The 20,747-nt window shown below is 32.9% G+C and overlaps 1 protein-coding gene across 1 annotated transcript in view; it reads left to right on the top strand.

Moving 5' to 3' along the window:
• Nucleotides 1-19,879, top strand: part of Smp_142940 (putative paired box protein pax-6) — a gene marked incomplete at both ends in the record, with an annotated part of 34,593 nt that extends 14,714 nt beyond the window's left edge. The window contains 6 exons of the mRNA XM_018799904.1: nucleotides 6,458-6,623; nucleotides 8,830-9,043; nucleotides 11,755-11,851; nucleotides 12,074-12,846; nucleotides 19,034-19,442; nucleotides 19,620-19,879. Coding sequence (XP_018653771.1) covers nucleotides 6,458-6,623; nucleotides 8,830-9,043; nucleotides 11,755-11,851; nucleotides 12,074-12,846; nucleotides 19,034-19,442; nucleotides 19,620-19,879 — 1,919 coding nt within the window. The remainder of the gene's footprint in view (nucleotides 1-6,457; nucleotides 6,624-8,829; nucleotides 9,044-11,754; nucleotides 11,852-12,073; nucleotides 12,847-19,033; nucleotides 19,443-19,619) is intronic.
• Nucleotides 19,880-20,747: the final 868 nt, after the last annotated feature.

Genomic DNA, 20,747 nt, shown 5'->3' with positions numbered 1-20,747 from the left:
TACATACTACTTATATTGATCAACATAAGCAGCATACACCACGATATTAGTTTTTGTCATTTACTTAACTTACAAAAAAACGAGTTAAGAAGATTTAATCTGTATAGGTTATTTTTTAGTATAATGAAAAATAAGAAACATTAATGTTTTGTATGAATTACTAAAGTGATTAATTTTTTTAAACAATAACGTTAGATTATGAGCAAAGATGGATAGTGGCTAGCAGTGAAATCCAGGACGTGTGTTTCGTCCTATTTGGGACTCGTCAGCTGGATGTACTTGCATCTCAAAGTTGATGTCCACTGCTAATATTATGTAATCGGAAAATAGTTTCTATTTTATGTAAAGCAGATGACCTTTAAAAAAATAGATTAATATAATTAATGGGTTTATTCAGTATCGTATTTTTAGTATAATATAGAATTCCAAGCACAAAGTATTTCAACAAGTTCCCTTTTTTAATTACTGGGTTGATGCTGACAATAAATATTGAAATCTTGTAGTGATACTTAGCAATCGTCTTGTAAATCATTTAATCAGGATTTTTAAATTATGATTACATCATAATTATGATACATGTTTAGACTTATTAGGAGTTGCAGATGACCCAACTTGCTAATTAATGGTCTCTAGTTAGATGTTAGCAGTTCATGAATTCACATCTCAATAATGTTCATTCATTTCAATGTGTACTGCTGCTAGCCACCACGATGTCTTTGATTGTACTTTTTTGTAAATTGTACTGTGAAAGGTCATAAAATTTTAATAAATAAACTTGAATGGGTTATGTAATTAATAGACAATGTGTTAAAACAAAAAAACAAACACAACTTGTTAAAATATCTAGATAGTAGGAACAGATAGCTCAGATATTCAAGAAGGCCGTCAGATGAGGAATTTGAAGATTACTTAATGATTTGAATTATTTTTTCTGGTTAGCGCTTTTTCAGCGAGTGAGTTTTCTATGAGTTGGGGGTCGCTAACCCCATGCCCGACCCTCCTCTTTTATCCGCGCTTGGGACCGGCAGTAGCCCCCGGAAGGGCTACAGGCGGAGTTATTGAAATTATGATAATATCGACGAAACCCCATCTGATATTATCCTGATTAATTTATTTATTTTCAATTTATCAGGGAAGCAGAATTTCAATTCTAACTTAAATATTACAGTTTGTTACTATTTATCATTTTTTATTAAAATCATATTGAATAGTTTATTGATTAGTAAATTTACCAGGGGAACTTTAGGTTTTCAGTTTTATTTCATACCTTTTTTGTAAATGATTTGCCATGTCCCACTCCCCTGTATTGACAATCTTTACATTAAAATAATGAGAGGATATATATATATATATATATAATGAACTATACCATCGCCAAACAAATAAAACAAGTTGGTTAATATGTGTCATCGATTAAGTGCTCTGGCGCGAGACTGGTAGGTCCTGAGTTAGAATTTCGCGGGGCGGGATCGTGTATGCGCACTGCTGAAGAGTCCCACAATAAGACGAAATGACCTTCCAGTGCTTCCAGGTTTTCCATGGTGGTCTAGCTTAAATTGACTCATGATTTCAACTATATATAATATGTATTCTGTCAAATAAACAGGCAAATTGAAAAAAAGCCTTATATTGTAAAGTTTTATGTGTGCACTTCTGCTATCCCTTTCAAGATAATTTATATTTGTCACAGTGGATATGTTTTATCTCCATTTATATTCGTCATAATCTTCTCTGGAGTCCTTAACAGTTAGATATCTTAGATAATTTATTATTTCACTTGTTATATACTTCACAGAATTTATAAAGAAACCATATACACAAATTCAGTTCATCAACAATCATTCAGATAATGATCAAAAACTGTACGTTACTGTATATGTTCAATAACACAAGCGGTTAACAAATGTCATAGTCTCAACCTCAGATTACATGTTAGTCGTATATTTTTTACATTAATCAAAATGGAAACATTTTAGTTCCTTTATAGTTCATCAAAATCACTTAGTCTATAAAAAAGGTCATTTGGACTTTAAGTTCTTCTAGAAGCAATAAATCAGTTACAGTTTGGAAAGGACAGGAGGCTTAATGGCCTGTGTTAGTCCTGACTGACGTTATTTTTATACTAACCAGTATTGACCATGAAGGTTTAATAATGACGTATCATTGAATATTTGAGCCAAGATAAATTAGTGTTATGTCTAAAAACGAAATATAAGTAAGTGGCTTAGACTATAGATATCTCTTAAATCTTTGGAGGAATTTAAGTTTCATCATCATTACAGATTAACTATATTTTGTATAAGCCAATATTTATAAAATGTATCCATTTCTTTGTCATTAGAGTTCAATTTTCAATCATTTTGATTCCGGCTTATTTCAGTTCATTTTGTACTAATGAACGCATTGTTTCAGTTATCGATCATTTGACCGTCGTCATTTTACTCTGAGGTTGAATAAAAGTATAGTTTTGTTGAATCCTTCTATTAAATTGGTTTAATACTTAGTTGATTATTGACTAATACGAGAGGTGACTGTCTTATTTTACTTTAATGATAATTAATCATTATTCCTTTTGTGTATTACACTACAATGTTAGGAATCTTCAATAATCGAATGAAGAGTGGTTAGTTGAATGTTAAGTTATAGAGCAGTTGTGAATTAGTACTTAGTTTCTATGAATAATAATATAACAACGGTGTAAATTTAAATAAACGTATTGAAGGCGAGCTCTAGCTACAGCCTATATATCTTACACTACAGGAGCTCGTCCTATAAGAACAAGTGGTGAGCTGCTAGAATTTCTATCATCGAACGTTTGACCAACTTCAAACACTGCTGAGTAATTTTTATTGTTCCATCAATTCAAGAAAACATGTTCCAGAAATAAACTCCAGTTTAGTTTCACATGCCAGAAAAAAAAGGAAAGAAACCAAAAAAATTCAAGTAATAAATCCATGAACTTGTAACGGTTTAATGTTCTTCTGAAGCCTTAATTAGACATCATCAAATGGTTAGTGATTGTATATATACTACTTTATAAGTATCGTAGATGTATAACACTTGAATAACACACACAACAATAAACAGTAAAGTCCAAGTCGTATTCCATTATGAAATCAGATGATTGAACTCTACCACTAAAAATTGATTTTATCGATCTAATTAGTATTCAGAAGTAAATTTCAGTTTGAGTAGTCTACTAATATTCTGATAGATTACAATCACCATATGGATTATAGGCAGAAGTGGATACAAAGATCCGCGTTTCACTCTATATAATAAGTTTCGTTCCAATACATCAGAGTTCCGGTGATCATATTCACAATGAAAATTGAGTCCAATATCATAGGTTTTAAACGTTTACACATTATCCACTGAGCTAATGAATTCAAATAATTTATAGACTGTGTAACAGGTCAAGTTCTGGAACTTATGAATTCCCTCTAGCATATCTACATTCTAAATGGATTCTCTCAATATTGACATTTATTTACAAATATCACTGTGAAACTCAACATTGGGATATAGTTACATTCAAATGACGAGTCCCGAATACAACTAAACGAACATCCTGAATTAAACTACTAGTCACTACATAACTTTATTTAATCAATATGTCAAATTGGACGGTTCCAATTGAATCAAAGATTCTTAATCAATTTTGATTAGGATCATAAATCGATTAATGTTAGACCACCATTAAAAACCTGGAAACACTGAACGGTCATTTCGTCCTAGTATAGGATTCCTCACCAAGTAAGCATCCTTTAGTCTCGTGCTCAATAAAGCAAGGAAAAATTGAAGATAACACATAAACAAACAAGCGTACAAATGTGATAATGATAACATTCATTGAAAGTATTCAAACAATTCGATTAATTTACAATTGATATTATTATTACTATTGTAGTTATGTTTAATCATGCATTCACTTTGAAATCTATTTCTCTTCTTGTCATTCTCTCTTGAATCCGTTCTTTTTTTTTAATTTTCTCAATTAATAAAATATAGGAAAAGCATAAGAATTGACGACTGGCTACTGAATAAGTGCATAACTATAACCAGAAAAGTTGCTTATGTTCCCGTGTGTGTGTGTGCGAACTTACTAACAGGAATAATAGGCTGATTATATATGAACGAGTGAATAACTAGATAACTCTTATTTTCCGCGTACACATGCATAAACATACATAAATTCGATGGGGGGGGGGGGGAAAAGAATGGCTTATTTTAAATAAATTAAATGTTAGCAAGGTAGAAACAATTTCAAACTACCATCACCCACACCACCACGACGACATCAATAACAAGAAAAAAAAGTGAAAAGAAATATGCAAAACAGTTGAGTGAGACAAAAATGAACGAAAACAAGAAAGAGAAAATCAGAGTCGGTTATAAATGGAGCATAACAAATTATCTCTTACAAGAACACTATTTACATATATATATATATAATGCTTAAAAACAAGTGGCTAGATGCAACCAACTTAAAGATAGAAAGAATGTATAGTATAACAATGATTAAATAGATTGTAGAAACATTTACCTACACAACTATTTTCTCTATCCATTACAACTAGAGGAATTATTCTTATAATGATTATCTAACACTAGAAAGAAGTATCAAGAAGTATGGAAGAACTAAAGATAGCAACTAGGAAAAAAGGGAACAAATAAATAAAATCAGTTTCTCATTTTGGAAAAAATATCATTAATTCATTCCGTTTCTTGGCATAATACTACTACTACTACCACTATTACTAATACTACTACTACTACTACTGCTACTAATAATAATAATTATTATTAATCTGGACTGTTATGATGTAAACATTCATTTTTTAGTGTTTGAAAAAGAAAATATCGAATTTCCTTCCCTTCAATTATTTATTTCTGCTTGATATTATGGTTGAATTGTTTGAGAGGGATTATTATTTTTTTTTGACTAATCTTGTAACTACGGGGAAATATATACATTTATATACTTATGTCCTTTTACTTTAAATGTTTTCTTATCTGATTTATGATTTTTTGGACGAATTCTGAATAAAAAAACATATGTCAAGTCTGGAATTGATATAGTTGATGTTCGTAGTTGAAAGCGTGAGTCAATTGAAGCTAGACCACCAAGGAAAACCTGAAAGCACTGGACGGCCGTTTTGTCTCACTGCGGGACTCCTCAGCAGTGTGCATTCACGATCCCGCCTAGCGAGTTTCGAACCCAGGATCTATCAGTCTCGCACCACAGCACTTAACCGATAGACCACTAAGCTGGCATCCGATGGTGTTTATGTCTAACTCCAACCAATCCACGAAGTTGAGCAACCGTTCACCAATTGTCTTCATTGAGTTCCTATGTCACAACAGACGTGGTTTGAACTCCGCTGGTCACTGCTTCTCACTAGAACTGATGTTGATGTTGTCAATAATAAACACTCAAGTAAGAACACTAGAATTATTTGTTTAGACGAAACTGAACTGAGATGAGAATGAATTACAATGAAAATCTAAATGAATTTATCCATTAGCATAATTGAACTAGATACAATAACTTCAAGATGGTTGTAATTAATGATGCAAACTAATTAAAGCCTACGGAAAGCAGCTTGATATAGATAGTTTCAGTGAATTCCAATCGTTTGTCTGTATATTCTGCACGGTGATTCACATAAATCCTTGTGAATTAAAGATTTCTTTACAAATAAACAATAGCTGCTGAGTGGGCAGAATTTAAGACCTTCAGTAGAATCACTGCCAGATAAACATTGATAACATGCCTAGTGATCGAATAATACTTTAATTTAGTAGCCAATTAGAAACAACAATGAGAATCGAAGAAGTCCAAATTCAAAAGATTAATTCAATAAAGAGAAGGAGAATTGAAATGATTTATTTCTATAGTTGGAAATTGGAGTTTTTCCAAATAAACGCTATTTGTCAGAAGGGGGTTTTGTGGAGATTTTAGTAACTTTGTATAGTTGAAATCATGAGTCAATTCAGGCTAGACCACCGTGGAAAACCTGGAAGCACTGGACGGCCGTTTCCTCGCACTGTGGGACTCCTCAGCAGTGTGCGTCCACGATCCCGCCTCACGAGATTTGAACCCAGGACCTATCAGTTCCACAATAGGGCGAAACGGCCGTTCAGTGCTTCCAGGTTTGCAATGGTGGTCTAGCTTCAGTTGACTCATGATTTTAACTATATAAACACTATTTATCAAGTCCTTTTTTATATATTGTTATGTTGATCATCATAATCCACTAAAGTGTGGTACTAGTTACAAACTGAAATTTCGGAAGCTTCAACATCGAATAAAACTGTTTTGGACCAAAAAATGGTAATAAATTTTGAACAAATTTCACAAATACTTTTAAATAACAATACCTACTACTGATACTTTTAATAAATAACAAACTGCGGTTTACCATGTCTCTATTTTGCTTGTTTTTTTCCAAAGGACATGGTGGAATAAATCAACTTGGAGGTGTTTTTGTCAATGGACGTCCATTACCAAATCAAGTTAGACAACAAATAGTTCAATTGGCCAATCAGAATGTACGACCTTGTGATATTAGTAGACAATTAAGAGTTTCACATGGTTGTGTTAGTAAAATTTTAGGACGGTAAGTATCATCTCATGTTATTGTAATTAATCATAATATTGTGGGACGAAACGGTCGTCCAGTGCTTCCAGGTTTCCCTTGGTGGTCTCGCTTCAATTTACTCACGCTTGCAACCATGAAAATACTAAATCTCCACAAAACCTATTCTGATAATTGAATATATGTTTGAGTATTATCCCATTTTTAGACAACCATCATGCATTGATTTCATGCGGTTTATAGGAAGCAATTAAACGGGTTAATAGATATCAAGAAAACAACCACTGTCATCCTTTATTTATGTCTTAACATTCAGAGAGTTTTCCTGACACTGTTTTATCTTAGTCAGTATAGTATACTAAGATAATGGTATGTAATAGGTGTAATATATGTTTCTGTTACTTTAGTAAACGATAGTTTGACATCATAATCAATCAAATAACAAAATTCTTTTTCCAATACTGTTTTTGGGATTACCACTGTTCACTTAATTGTTCCACTATTGAAAACTAACAGCAATATATGATTAGATGACTGAGACTTGCATTAATTTATTACACAGTGACCAATGTCATGTTCATTTAGTTCAATAGTGCTTAAAAGAATTACAGCAATCCGGTTACAATGTGATGACCAGTTTAAATGACCTAATATCAAGTGTAATGTTAGTCAGTGTAAATATCTCAATTCCACCGATCAACTACGAGGCCAAAGCTCAAGGTTGGTATCTAAGACCGCAGTATTGGGTGACATCATTTCATAGGAGACATCGGTTAGCTCATTAATGTGGGTACATCTTATTGAATGGGGTTGACTAGGATGTAACCTCAATTTAGGGTATCTTAGTGACAATCTTAAGCTACCTAACAGCAGTAGTAACTTCCTGATGGCCTGTAATAGCAAAGTTGTCTTCGTGTAGTTGAAAAATGGTGCACAAAAGAGTTTTGTCTACTATTGAACTCCTTTCTATAGATAGGATGATGGTTTTGTTTACACTTCAACTGAAGAAAATTAATCAAGTATTTTGTACTCTGGAAATGTTTTCGTTAACTCGCATTCGTACAGACCTTATGAAAATTCCAAATTAAGTCGGGACTTCACTCTACTAAGTACCTGAACTTACAATATTTACATTTAACCAAGTTGATAATTATTAATAACAGCAACATTTATAAATACGACATACCATCCGTTACATTTAGACGCTAAGCAAAACATATAGCTTTAGAACTTGTGATAAGCTGTAGGTAAATCAATAATTTATCAAGCTCTTCTGTTGCACGAACATATTGTATGGCTATGAAAATTTACAAACTAGATATCCTACTTCCAGACAAAGACTACCCATGCACTTAGCTTTAAATCAAACTTTTAAGTAGAAACAAATAGCACTATTTAGTTATCAATAGTCGAAAAGTCAAAATAGGACTTCAGCTTGAATTTGAGCTATCGAAGGTTGTACACCTCAATCATTAAACTTTTGCTATCTAATAGTTTATTTAATACATATTTAGGTTTCATCATACATTGCTTACATACAAATTAGGTAGTATACTAGCGTATAGTAAATTTTCACATTAATAACGTAAACTATTTCAACATGAAGACTTTTTTATTTGACTGATATCGACCAATTAACATGAAACGAAATGTGTTATAATTTCAAGTCACTTAAGTTAATGACTGTTTTACAAAGATTCCCATTCCTAGTTTTAGTTAATCTGTAATTTACTGATATCCTAAATTGATACCATTGATCAATAAATACATCTGTTTAAACATGACTGCCTTTGTTGGTTTGGAATTGATGAATCTCTACTGACATATCTACATTCTAAGTGAGTTCTCTCAATGTCGACATTTATTTACAAATATCACTGTGAAACTCAACATTGTGATGTAGTTACATTCAAATGACGAGTCCCGAATACAACGAAACGAACATTTTGAATTCAACTGCTTGTCACTACTACTCATGACTTTAATGAAAGCTTGTAACCAAATGACATTATTTGGGGAATCTACCCAGCATGAATATATACCAACAGTGATTGATTATATACGGTGGTTAACTTCAACGAAAAGTGTAAACGATTACCAATACAATGTTTGTATGTTGTAATTGTTTTAATATGAACATAGTGTTCCATGTAATCGGAAATTAACATCCAGTTACCTGATACTTGTCGAATGTTCTATAATTTATAATATATTTTCAATTATTTAGGTATTATGAAACTGGAAGTATACGGCCTGGAGTTATTGGTGGCTCAAAGCCAAAAGTTGCTACGGCTTCCGTTGTTGAAGCTATTTGCAAATATAAAGAAGATAATCCAACTATGTTTGCATGGGAAATACGTGATCGTCTATTAAAGGATCAAATATGTACAGTAGAAAATGTACCATCTGTATCATCAATTAATCGTATTGTTAGAAATAAGGCAAGTTAGTATGAGATGAAGAAGAAAAAGTACAATTTATGTATTGATTACATCACATTTTTGTGGTTCGTTGATTCTATTCGAATTTAGATGAACGTATAAATATTCTATGAACGCAAATTTTCCGCTTAACTCCGTGTATTAAGTAGACTAACTCCATTTGTGTGACGGCAGTAACAAGAAGCCAAAAACGGGTTGAGTCCGATGAACTTATTCCAAGAAATCGTTTATCCACACAGAAATTAGGAAATCAAAGAGAAGCGGAGAAGACGAGTGAGCCAACTCGTTTTAATAAAACGTAACTCAGTATTTATAGAGAGAAGAACTAAGCTATAGATATGAGATGAATAGAGTACACAATACACACACGCTTATATAAAAACAGTCAGGATTAATAAGCGAATAAGTAACAAGGTCAAATGTGACTCTGAGAGAACGAATAAAAGGGTCTGTTCGGAAGCAAGAATAACCCATTTGCGGTTGACAAAGTACTACATAGTACGACATTACCTTATAAGAGTATTTTTACTTGTTTGTGCATATGGATATTTTTAAAAAAAATGATTGTCACACGATTGAAGTTTAGTACATTTAAATATATTTGTTTTATTACTTCATTACTTACTTATGTCTATTACCTCTCATAGAGGTGTATGAGCCACCACAAAGATTCACCATCGAACTCTGTCCTGGGCAATTCTTTCCAGTTTCTTCCACCTGCTATTCATCCTTTTCATGTCTGTTTCCAATTCTCGACGCAATGTGTTCTTCGCTTTTCTTCTTTTCCGTTCTCCCAACGAATTAAAGGTGAGCGCTTGCCTCGTGATACAGTTTGGTGATTTTCACAATGTATTTCCTATTTACCTCTACTGTCTTTTCCTAATTTCCTCTTCAGCTGGAATCTGGTTTATTCTCTCCCACAGTAGGTTGTTGTTTATGGTATCCGCCCAGACGGATATTGAGTATCTTGTGTAGATAATTGCTCATAAATACTTGTACTCTTTTGACGATGGTTGTGGTAGTTCTCCACGTTTTGGCTCCATATAGTAGGACTGCCTTGACGTTTGTATTGAAGATTCCGATATTGGTTGACAGTTGTTTTGAGTTTAAGATGTTCTTCAGTTTTAGGAATGCCGCTGTGGTGTTTGTATCAACTAATGATTTCTTAGCACTTGATGACTGCCTGATTTCAAATTTCAAATACAATACGTCCGTTTGTGCTTATCTAATTCTCTTTGGTCTAAATTGCTTTATTTCTGAGATTCCTAGTCCGTATATTAATTCAAATACTTCTAATTATCACATCCACCCTTGCTTTGCCAATTCCTGCCTTTACATCTGCATCAGATACTCCTTGTTCATTGGTGATTCTGCCCAGAAATGTGAAAGTTTCCACTCCTTCCATAACTTTTCTATGAAGTGTTATTGGGTTGATGTTCTTCGTGTTGCTTTTGAGGATCTTGGTTTTTCCCTTACGTATGTTGAAGCATACTGATGCAGAGGCTGCTACTACATTGGCTGTCTTGACCTGCATTTGCTGATGTGTATGGGATAGAAGGGCTAGGTCATCTGCGAAGTCCAAATCGTTAGGTTGCTTTCAAGATGTCCATTGCATTTGATGTTTCTCCTGAGATGCGGAGATCTTTATAATCCAATCGACTGCCAGTAGAAAGAGGAATGGTGATAGCAGGTCGATGATCAGATGCTTCATGTCCGTTGTGTGGATACCATAAACAACAACCTACTGTGGGAGAGAATAAACCAGATTCCAGCTGAAGAGGAAATTAGGAAAAGACATTAGAGGTAAATAGGAAATACATTGTGAAAATCACCAAACTGTATCACGAGGCAAGCGCTCACCTTTAATTCGTTGGGAGAACGGAAAAGAAGAAAAGCGAAGAACACATTGCGTCGAGAATTGGAAACAGACATGAAAAGGATGAATAGCAGGTGGAAGAAACTGGAAAGAATTGCCCAGGACAGAGTTCGATGGTGAATCTTTGTGGGGGCTTATAGAAATTAATTTTTAAGTAGTGTTCGTCAATGACCTAGATTCTTTTTGAAATTATTCATTCCCTGGGCAGTATTTCGAAATTCATGCCATAAAATTGCCACTTTCTTCAATGTGATTGGTACAACATCCCATAAATCTACCAATATATTGATATTTTGTATTTGATAATTTAGCGCACATGCTCCAACCACATCAGTTGATGAAGATTCATTATCCCATAAATCGATTAGCCTACTTTACGTAGTACTTTGCGTCCAACCTCGATATTACTAACTTGATTGTCCCAACATAAGCAAGAAGTGCTTTGAAGGCATTTGTGAGCAAACCTTAGTAACGAACGAATATCCTCTATTTTGTACGCTAGGTTACATAACTCCAAAGTAAAAAAGAGAGAACTACTGGACAGTATACTCGTCTTTCAATTGGCAGACATATAGTGTACATACGTCACAGGTGATGCAAGTTGCCAAAAACCAAGTGAGCTTTTCGAATCCAACCCGAGGTTTTGTCAGATGCCAACCCAGTAGGATTGATGAAACTTCCTAGATAAGTGAAGTAGTCTGAATACACATTGACTGTACTCCATATCATCATTTAAATGTTGATGGCGTTCTGTCCTGACACCATTTTAGATTAAATTTCGAAATTATTCTCTAAACAACCAACTTCTTACTGTTTTTCTATCTAACTGATATAGGATAATCAAACTACAATGGAACCACATAATGTATTATCAAGAAAACGTGGTCATCGTCAAATTCATAATAATTCACCAACAAATAAAACCCAATTAAGTCAAGATTCAAATTGTCATGATTCACCTGCAACAACACCTTTAAGTCTTCAAACTGATTCTTCACCAAAATCGATTAAACTATGTGATTTTGGACAAGAAAATTATTTAAATCATAGTCCAATAACATTGCCAGTTGTTGGAGGCAGATCAACATCATCAACAGGAACTCTAATAACAACAACAACAACAACACCAGCAACAACAAAATCCAATACATCAGCTCATTCAATAAGATCATCATTTAAACAATTAATGTTTACAGATAAAACAACTTCGAATCTTCTAAACTCCGACATAAAACGTTTTCATCATTCTTCGACAATGTCTAATGGTTCAATCAATGGAAGGATATATGACAATACTAATTATCCAGAAGTTTCTTATTCATTTCCTAGTAATGATAATATGAATAACACCCTTAATTCTTTACAGTATTCTCAATTTACACCCTATTTGAATCGAAATTATGATGAAACGATTGAATATTTAAATCAAGCGGCAAATTCAAACTTATCCAATGTGACCTCGTCAGAATTCGGTGAACCTTTTAAAAATCAATCAAATTATTTAAATTTTAGACTCATTGAAGGAAAACAAAATGAAGGAATAGATGAAATAGAAGATAGAAATTATTTAACTACTTTTAATAAAACTATGATTACTACTACTACTAATGATGATAAAAGTAGTACATTACCGAGAATGATAAATACATTACCAAATGATATATCTAATAAATTAAATATGAGCTTTATGAATGATGAAAGATCATTACATAATTATCATATAAATGATGAATATATTCAACGTTCCATGTATAATCGATTACCATCCACAGATAATGAGGAGTTATCAATGATTAGAAATTCATATTTATATCCTTCATTAATGAATACAAATAATACTGATGATTATAATACTACTAATAATGATAATAATAGTAGTATTAGTAGTATTAATAGTAGTATCACAAATTATTTAGTACATAAATCTGTAAGTAAACAACCTTTATCAAATATAAATACATTGGGGGATTTAACATGTTTCAATAATAGCTCTAATCATATTGGTTTATCAACTGATTATAGTATAACTGGATTATTAGGTTTAACAATGGCGGCATCAAATGGTTTTAATACATTATATGGAAATGGATATACATTGAATGGGAAGAATAAGAACTTAAATTTATTGATTAATGATACACTTGAGAATTTTCAGATCCAACACCACCAACACCAAGAAAGTGAACAACAAGGTCATTTAAATTTTGATTTTACACATCAACAAAATACAACTTCAAAACATTCATCATCCCTTTCACACCTTCATCAGCATCAGCATCATCATGATCATCATCATCGTCATCATCGTGATAATAATCATATAGATGATTTAGAGAAACATTCTGATTATGTACAACAACATCAGAATTTTCTTCCATATAAATTATCTCAAACTTTGAATGTACATAATGGAAGTGAAAATCAAATTGATGAAAAGAATCAACTAGATATCACAGAGTGTTCAACATTTAGACCAGAAATTTTCAAAAATTATGATGGATTGATAATGAATAATAATAATAATACATCTCATAGAAATGATATGAATGAAATTGTAGAAACATTATCCATTTCAGCATCAGCATCGGCATCATCATCATCGTCGTCTACTTCAATACCGATAATAACGACAACAGTAGTAGAGAAAACAACTACAGTAATGACAGATGTAATATCACAACCACAATTGTCTACATCGTCATCATCATCATCATCATCATCGTTGAAATTAATCTCAAGTACACCAATTCATAGAAACAAATTGATTGGAAAAGAGCACTTCAGTATGCATCGTAAAAGTAGATTACAGAATTTTGATATGAAATGTACAGGTTAGTTTTAGGATGTTGTAATACATATTGCTTGTTCCTGATTAGGTTCGATTCATTTTAACTCCTGCTTTGTGAGTAAATTATGAAATGGTAGGTTAGTGAGTATCATACTTGACTAAATTCATTCCGTATAACTGATAGTTGAACAAGATTTTCCGAAAAAAACGAATCCGAAATTTCGGAATCATCCGAACTCGTGAAAAACGATACTCATGCAGGAAACTTAAACGTATATTAGGAAATATTTATTAGGAACATAAACGCTGAGGCACTTGTATGACTAAATATCCCACTGATACATCAACTGTTGATCTTCAGTGCTTATACAGTAACAAATACATTATACTAAAATGTTATTTTTATATTTTATTTAAACACATAAATATTGGTACAAAGGTTCATCAGATATATATATGCGCCACACAAATCTCATTCGATTTGTGTGACGGCTGTGATACTGCCAAGGTGCCCAAACTGAAGCAGGTGGTTTTCTTAAGGGACCACACCCCGAGCCTTTGACCTAAAGATCTGACCCACAAGTCAGTGGAGCATCGTAAGGAGGTGCAGTCCCATGTTAGTCGGTGACCAATTATTGATTCATGCGCCATTTGTTCCCTCAGGATACTGGAGCCCATGTGCACCATTGGTTTGGAATCAGGGTTTTCCAAAACCTAGGTGGACTTTCCGTGTCCACCAACCCGGTTAAAGCGCCAGACATTCGCTTTTCGTCCTCTCAATTTCGTAAACAACACCCTAGTCACGAGAAGGCAGTGTGTAGGACTTTCCTGGTAGAGGCTATATACAGGGAAGTCCTATGACACATTGTCTAGTGACTATGTTGAAATCTTGAACGATAGTATTCAATTACTATACAATATTCTACGTATTATTTTATTGATAACTAAAAATAACTGTATCAAAGTCTTATTAGTCTGAAAAGTTTGTTGACGACATCTTTGAGTAACATATTAAATAGTAAGATTTTGAACTATTGAATAAAGCATAATTCAATAAAGAATCATAAATCATTTGTGCTAGTTTGTGACAATGAAATACATGGCATGCTAAATAGATTTAATTAACTGCTAATCGCTAGTCCTACGCATCATTTCATTTAAAGATAAAAATATTGTATTTCTGTTGTATTTCATTTTATCAGCATAGGGTTGTGGAGATTGTTGAGTTTAGAGTGATATCATGAATGGATCAATGTTAGAACACAAGTGAAAACCTGGGATTACTAGATACTGTTTCGTCCTTCTACGGGACTCCTCGGTAGTAGGCATCCACAATCTCATACATGAGATTCGAACCCAGAACCTTTAGTCTCGCGCGCAAACGCTTAACATGTAGACCACTGAGTTGACATTCAACAGCGTTAATGTCCAACTTCAACCTATCCACGATATTGCGCAACCGTCCATCGTTGTTTTCAGTGAATAACTGCTTCATAACATCACAGGTTAATCTTAGTTAGTCAGCTAATGAAAATAAGGAAGTATTGGATATCTGTTTCAACCTAATGTGGTACTCCCAGGTAATGAGCATCCACAACCTCACTTATAAAATGGTAAAAGTCATGTGCTCATTAGTATCTTATTTTGAGTGGTAATTTCAAGAGAAATGTTGCCCAGTGAAGTTTAATCATTTTGAATGTGCAACAGTTATCTATCAATAAGATTGGAAGGTGGTTGCACAACTTGAAGCAAAACAAATAAACCTTTGAATCCCAGCTCAGTAATCTAAGCGTTCACCGAGTGACCTGAAATCGCTTGGTTTGATGCATAGTGGAATCGTTGATCTTCATTGATGAAGAGTCTAGTACTGGGTCTGAACCATTGACCAGCGTTTTGGTTTCCGGTGATTGTTTAACTAAGTTCTATTCAGGATGTTCATTCTAAAATTCAACGATCTCTCTAAACTACGTAGATTATAATAACTAAATAAAACAATAATATTGTTAAATTCACTTAGTATTGTTTGTTTGAATCTTTCCATTGATATTTAGGACTGTAATTGATCAGTCTCTTGTTGGCATATGTGCATACTGTGCTTAATGTCTCGATATCGCCTTTATTCACAAGCATTATAAGCAAATATGGATAGTGGCTGGCAGTGGAATCCAGCTTGATGCGCGTTTCGTCCTATTCGGGACTTGTCAGATGGATGTACCTGCATCTCAGAGTTGATGTTCATTCTGGGTGGATAACGCGATGGCGTTTGAAGCGAAAGCTACTGGGCTCGAGTCGCAGAGTGAATATCAACTCTAAGATCTAGGTGCATCCATCTGACGAGTCCCAAATAGGACGAAACGCGCGTCAAACTAGATTCCACTGCTAGCCATTATCCAGCTTTGCTTATAATATTATTGTTAGTACAGATCTTGTTTATCCAGCTTCATGTACTCATGACTGAATTTCAATTATTCATTGTTAACATATATGTGTCTGTTGAAAATTGATTCGACACAGCCTTATTAGAGTAAATGAATTATATATTGAAATGTAAATATCAATAATGAAATGTAGAAACATCTAGATGACGATTCCAAAATAATTGAAAGCGTGAGTCAATTGAAGCTAGACCGCCAGGAAAAACATGGAAGCACTGGACAGTCAAATCGTCCTATTGTGGGACTCCTCAACAGTGCGTATCCACGATCTCGCCTCGCGAGATTCGAACCCAGTACCTACCAGTCTCGCGTCCTGGATTTGAATCTCGAGAGACAGGATCGTGGAAACGGCCGTTCAGTGCTTCCACGTTCTTCCTGGTGGTCTAAATCTCCACAAAACCCCTTCTGATTCCAAAATACGACAAAATATATATCCTTGATTCTATTATTATTCACAATTCATCTATTCTACAAAATAAACAATAATTATAAAGAGTTTACCTTTAAAAAAGAAACACAACAAAAGGAATAGGCAAACTTACATCATTTCCTTTCATTTGTATTATTTTATTCAAATTACAATCATAATGACTAGTAGTATGTTAATGATTCTATAAAAAAAAGGAATATTGAGAGAAAATGAAAAATTAGTTTTATTATTGTTTGTTCCTTTTCGTTGTATTTCGACCTTTTTCTTTTTAAAATTTGACGTACAAAACAGTGAATGATGAGTGTGTGTGTGTGTATGTGTTTATGTGAGAGAGAGATAGAGAGTGAGTGAAGGAAGTGTAAATAGATAGATAGATAGGTAGACATTGGTTACTGTTTTTTAATAACTGAAAATGATGATTCGAGATTATAATAAAGAATTGTCACGACCGGATACATGTAAAATAGGATAAAGCTAATTCAATTTCTTTTATTGCTTTTGTTTTACCTCAATTCATTGATTAAGAGTCAGAATTGATATACCTATAAATGAATGACATGATTTATGTATAAAAATTCGGAAATGGTTTGTAACTATACGATTATAGGAAAATTGGATTATATTTCATTGAAAATATAATCAAAGTGAAGTTGACACTAATAATCCAAATATGATTGTTTTCTTTTGATAGTCCATTGTTTTCCAGATGTAAAAACAAGATATATATATATATATATTGCTATCATGAATTGATCAATGATAGACCACCATTGAAAACCTGGAAGCACTGAACGATCGTTTCTTTCTAGTATAGGACTCCTCGACAATGCTTATCCACGATCCCACACGCGAGATTCGAACCCAGGAACTTCGATCTCACGCACAAATGCTTGACCTCTAGACCATTGAGCTGGCATCTAACGGTGGTAATGTGTAGCAGTTACTTACTGAAGACAGTAGTGGACTATCGTGTAATATCGTGGGTGCTTCCATGTTTTCAATATTGGTCTAACATTGATCCATTTATGATACCAATTAAAAACTCAGCATTATACACAACTCTATAGTGATATATACATATATTTCATTGTTCACACAAGAATCTCTTTACTGTGCAGAAATTAGGCTTTCTTGTAAAATAATCGAATCCCTCAACACTCATAGATAAATTCTATTCTCAAATATTCATTGAACTAATAATATTAACTATGTGAAGATTTTACTCATAATGTGGTGTGGGTTACTGATATCCACATAAGTAGTATATGTTGATGGGTCGGACAAGGAATGTATTTCAGTAGAAGATCGATAATGAGAGAACGGAAACGGCACGCAAAAATGCATGAACAATCGAAGACTATGGACAGATATTTGCAGACAAAACAGTCAAATTGAGACAACTGATTGTTATTTTGCAAATTAACTGTTCATTATATGGTTTTCATATTTTAATGAGACATTCTGTAATGTGCTAAAAGACATTCAATTGTCCCCACCCGTGTTATAATCTCATCAATTTAGATTTAAATGGAGCATCTCATCAGCTGTAAAGGGACTAAATTAATAATAATAATATTATTATTCTAAAGAAAAATTTCCTATACCGTAATCAATGCAGTTTAATCAGAAGGGGTTTATGTGGAGATTTCAGTATTTTCATAGTTGAAATCATGAGTCAATTGAAGCTAGACCACCATGGAAAACCTGGAAACATTGGACGGCCGTTTCGTCTCCTCAGCAGTGCGCATCCACGACCTCGCCCCGCGAGATTCAAACCCAGAACCTATCAGTCTCGCGTGCGAGCGCCTAACCACTAGACCACTGAGCCGGCATCCATGGTGTTGATGTCTAACTTTAACCAATCCATGAAGTTTGAGCAACCGTTCACCAATTGTCTTCAGTGAGTTATTATCTCACAACAGAATCTGGAGAGGCGGGATCGTGTATGCGCACTTCTGAGGAGTTCCACAATAGGACGAAAAAGCCGTCCTGTGCTTCCAGGTTTTTCCATGGTGGTCTAGCTTCAATTGACTCATGATTTCATTAATGAAAAACAATGAAGTTGAGTTTAAAATGACATAAAAAACAAGATGAGGAAAAATCATATTCAACTTAGTAGTTAGAAATGAATCAGCCACATGTGGTAATGAATGATGTAAAATCTAATCCTAATGGGATTAACATTTAACCAGAGATCGTAGATACTCGTTTCTGATAAGTGTTAGCTACCACGAGAACTGGGTTCCAAATTTCTTGCTGATTACCTTCAACGACCTCATATTCAAACCTACATCACTTTCCAACAACTCTAGCTGTTCAAATCCAACTCTATACCACCATCTGTTATTACTCACTTTATACAGTATAGGAAAATTCTTACAAACTTATTCAATATTCCTATATCAACCGTTTGTTGTTCAGCGATCCATTTTTCCTTTAATTCTTTTGCTTTGATTCAGATACCACAAAGTTATTAACAAATTGTTCTTCAATACCTACAGCAGATCATGATTCACCAACAATAATAAAGAACTCTATTGAACATATTGACAATTCTACAATAAATGAAAGTAAAGATGAACTATATAATTCATCAACATCATTTTCATCATCTTTATCTCCATCATTTTCTACATTCAATCATAATGAATCCGGAATATCATTTATATTGCCAACAAATTCCAATCTTCCTAGTAAATACTTAAATCGTTTATCAAACAGAACTTCTACAATAAGTAATTCATTCAATTTTATGGATTCAGCATTAGATATTAAATCTTTATCCAATATAAATCAAAATATTAATCAAACAAGAATATCAAAATTTCCTGGATCTGAATTAATGACAAAAATCCCATGTAATGATACAAGTACAATATATGGTCATATTGAACAAGATTGTCTGTTGAATAATGAATCTGTATTTAATAAAGATAGATTCCAGTCAAATAATGATTTATCTAGAACATATATGTCATATTTTATACCTTCTTCTTCTTCTTCTTCACCCCCTTTTCAATCGTCTCATTTAACAACTAATCTATCAGAAGTTACTACAGATATTGTTAAATTTCCATTTTATTTAATGTCTGAAAAAGCAAACAATTCATACTATACACAAACATATACTAATTTAGATTTGAATGAAACAGATTGTATAACAACAGAATTTTTTTCTAGATCATTAACAGATAGAATTGATATACATCGAAATGAAATAAATGATGAAGAGAATAGTTCAAATAATATCTCATCAAATCATTGTAGAGATACACCTGAATTTCCAACACAATATTCATTAATCTGATAGAAATACTGAAAATCTCAGAAACAGGAATTCTAACAATTAGTTTCGTTGTATTTTACTGTTAAATTTTTAAAGTTATCTGCATACACCTTATAATGTCGTAGTAGTGTTACTTAACACAGTAAATTGTATGAATAGTTTTTAACTACTTATAACTTAGCAGTAGTTAAATGAATATCACAAAAGATTTTACCGCCGAAAAACAAAACCTTTTCATAGATGGAAGAACGAATCAAAAATTTGAAATTAATATATATTTATCTCTTTTATTGTCAGTTTCACTTGAAATGGAGACTAACTTTTTTTTCATTATTTTTAATTGCTGAATGTAAAAAATATTAAGTACATTGTAAATCTTAAACTTGATTATTCTGAATTCTGGATCAAGATTTAAATGAAGAAGAGATTAGTAGAAGTTCCATGATATACTACTTTTACTGCATATCAAACAATAAAATGATTCATATTAGAGATGATAAACGATGTCGTTCTATAAATCTACACTTTGTAACATTAGAACATATTTCGAATTAAATCATATTCTATTTAAAGGCCTTGTGTCAATTACAAACACCATAAATTTATTACGAATAATAAAGCTAGAAACAAAAGATCTGTATAATTTAGTTATTGGATTTAAAGTGGAAGTACGAAATGAGACAGATGTCCCGAATAATAAGGCAGAGAAAACGATATAATGTATAATGATCGAGACTGATGTCTATCTACATAAAAATGGGAAATCTAACTATAAAAATATTATCAATAATACAAATAATATAAAGCACAATGAAGAGATATTTGCAATAAAATGAGTGGAAATTTTATTAGTTGAATTCATGAGTTGAAGTAAGCAAGACCATCATTG

The sequence above is a fragment of the Schistosoma mansoni genome, chromosome W, assembly GCF_000237925.1.
Source record: "Schistosoma mansoni strain Puerto Rico chromosome W, complete genome".
NCBI lineage: Eukaryota > Metazoa > Platyhelminthes > Trematoda > Strigeidida > Schistosomatidae > Schistosoma > Schistosoma mansoni.
This window is presented reverse-complemented; position numbering and strand designations above follow the sequence as displayed.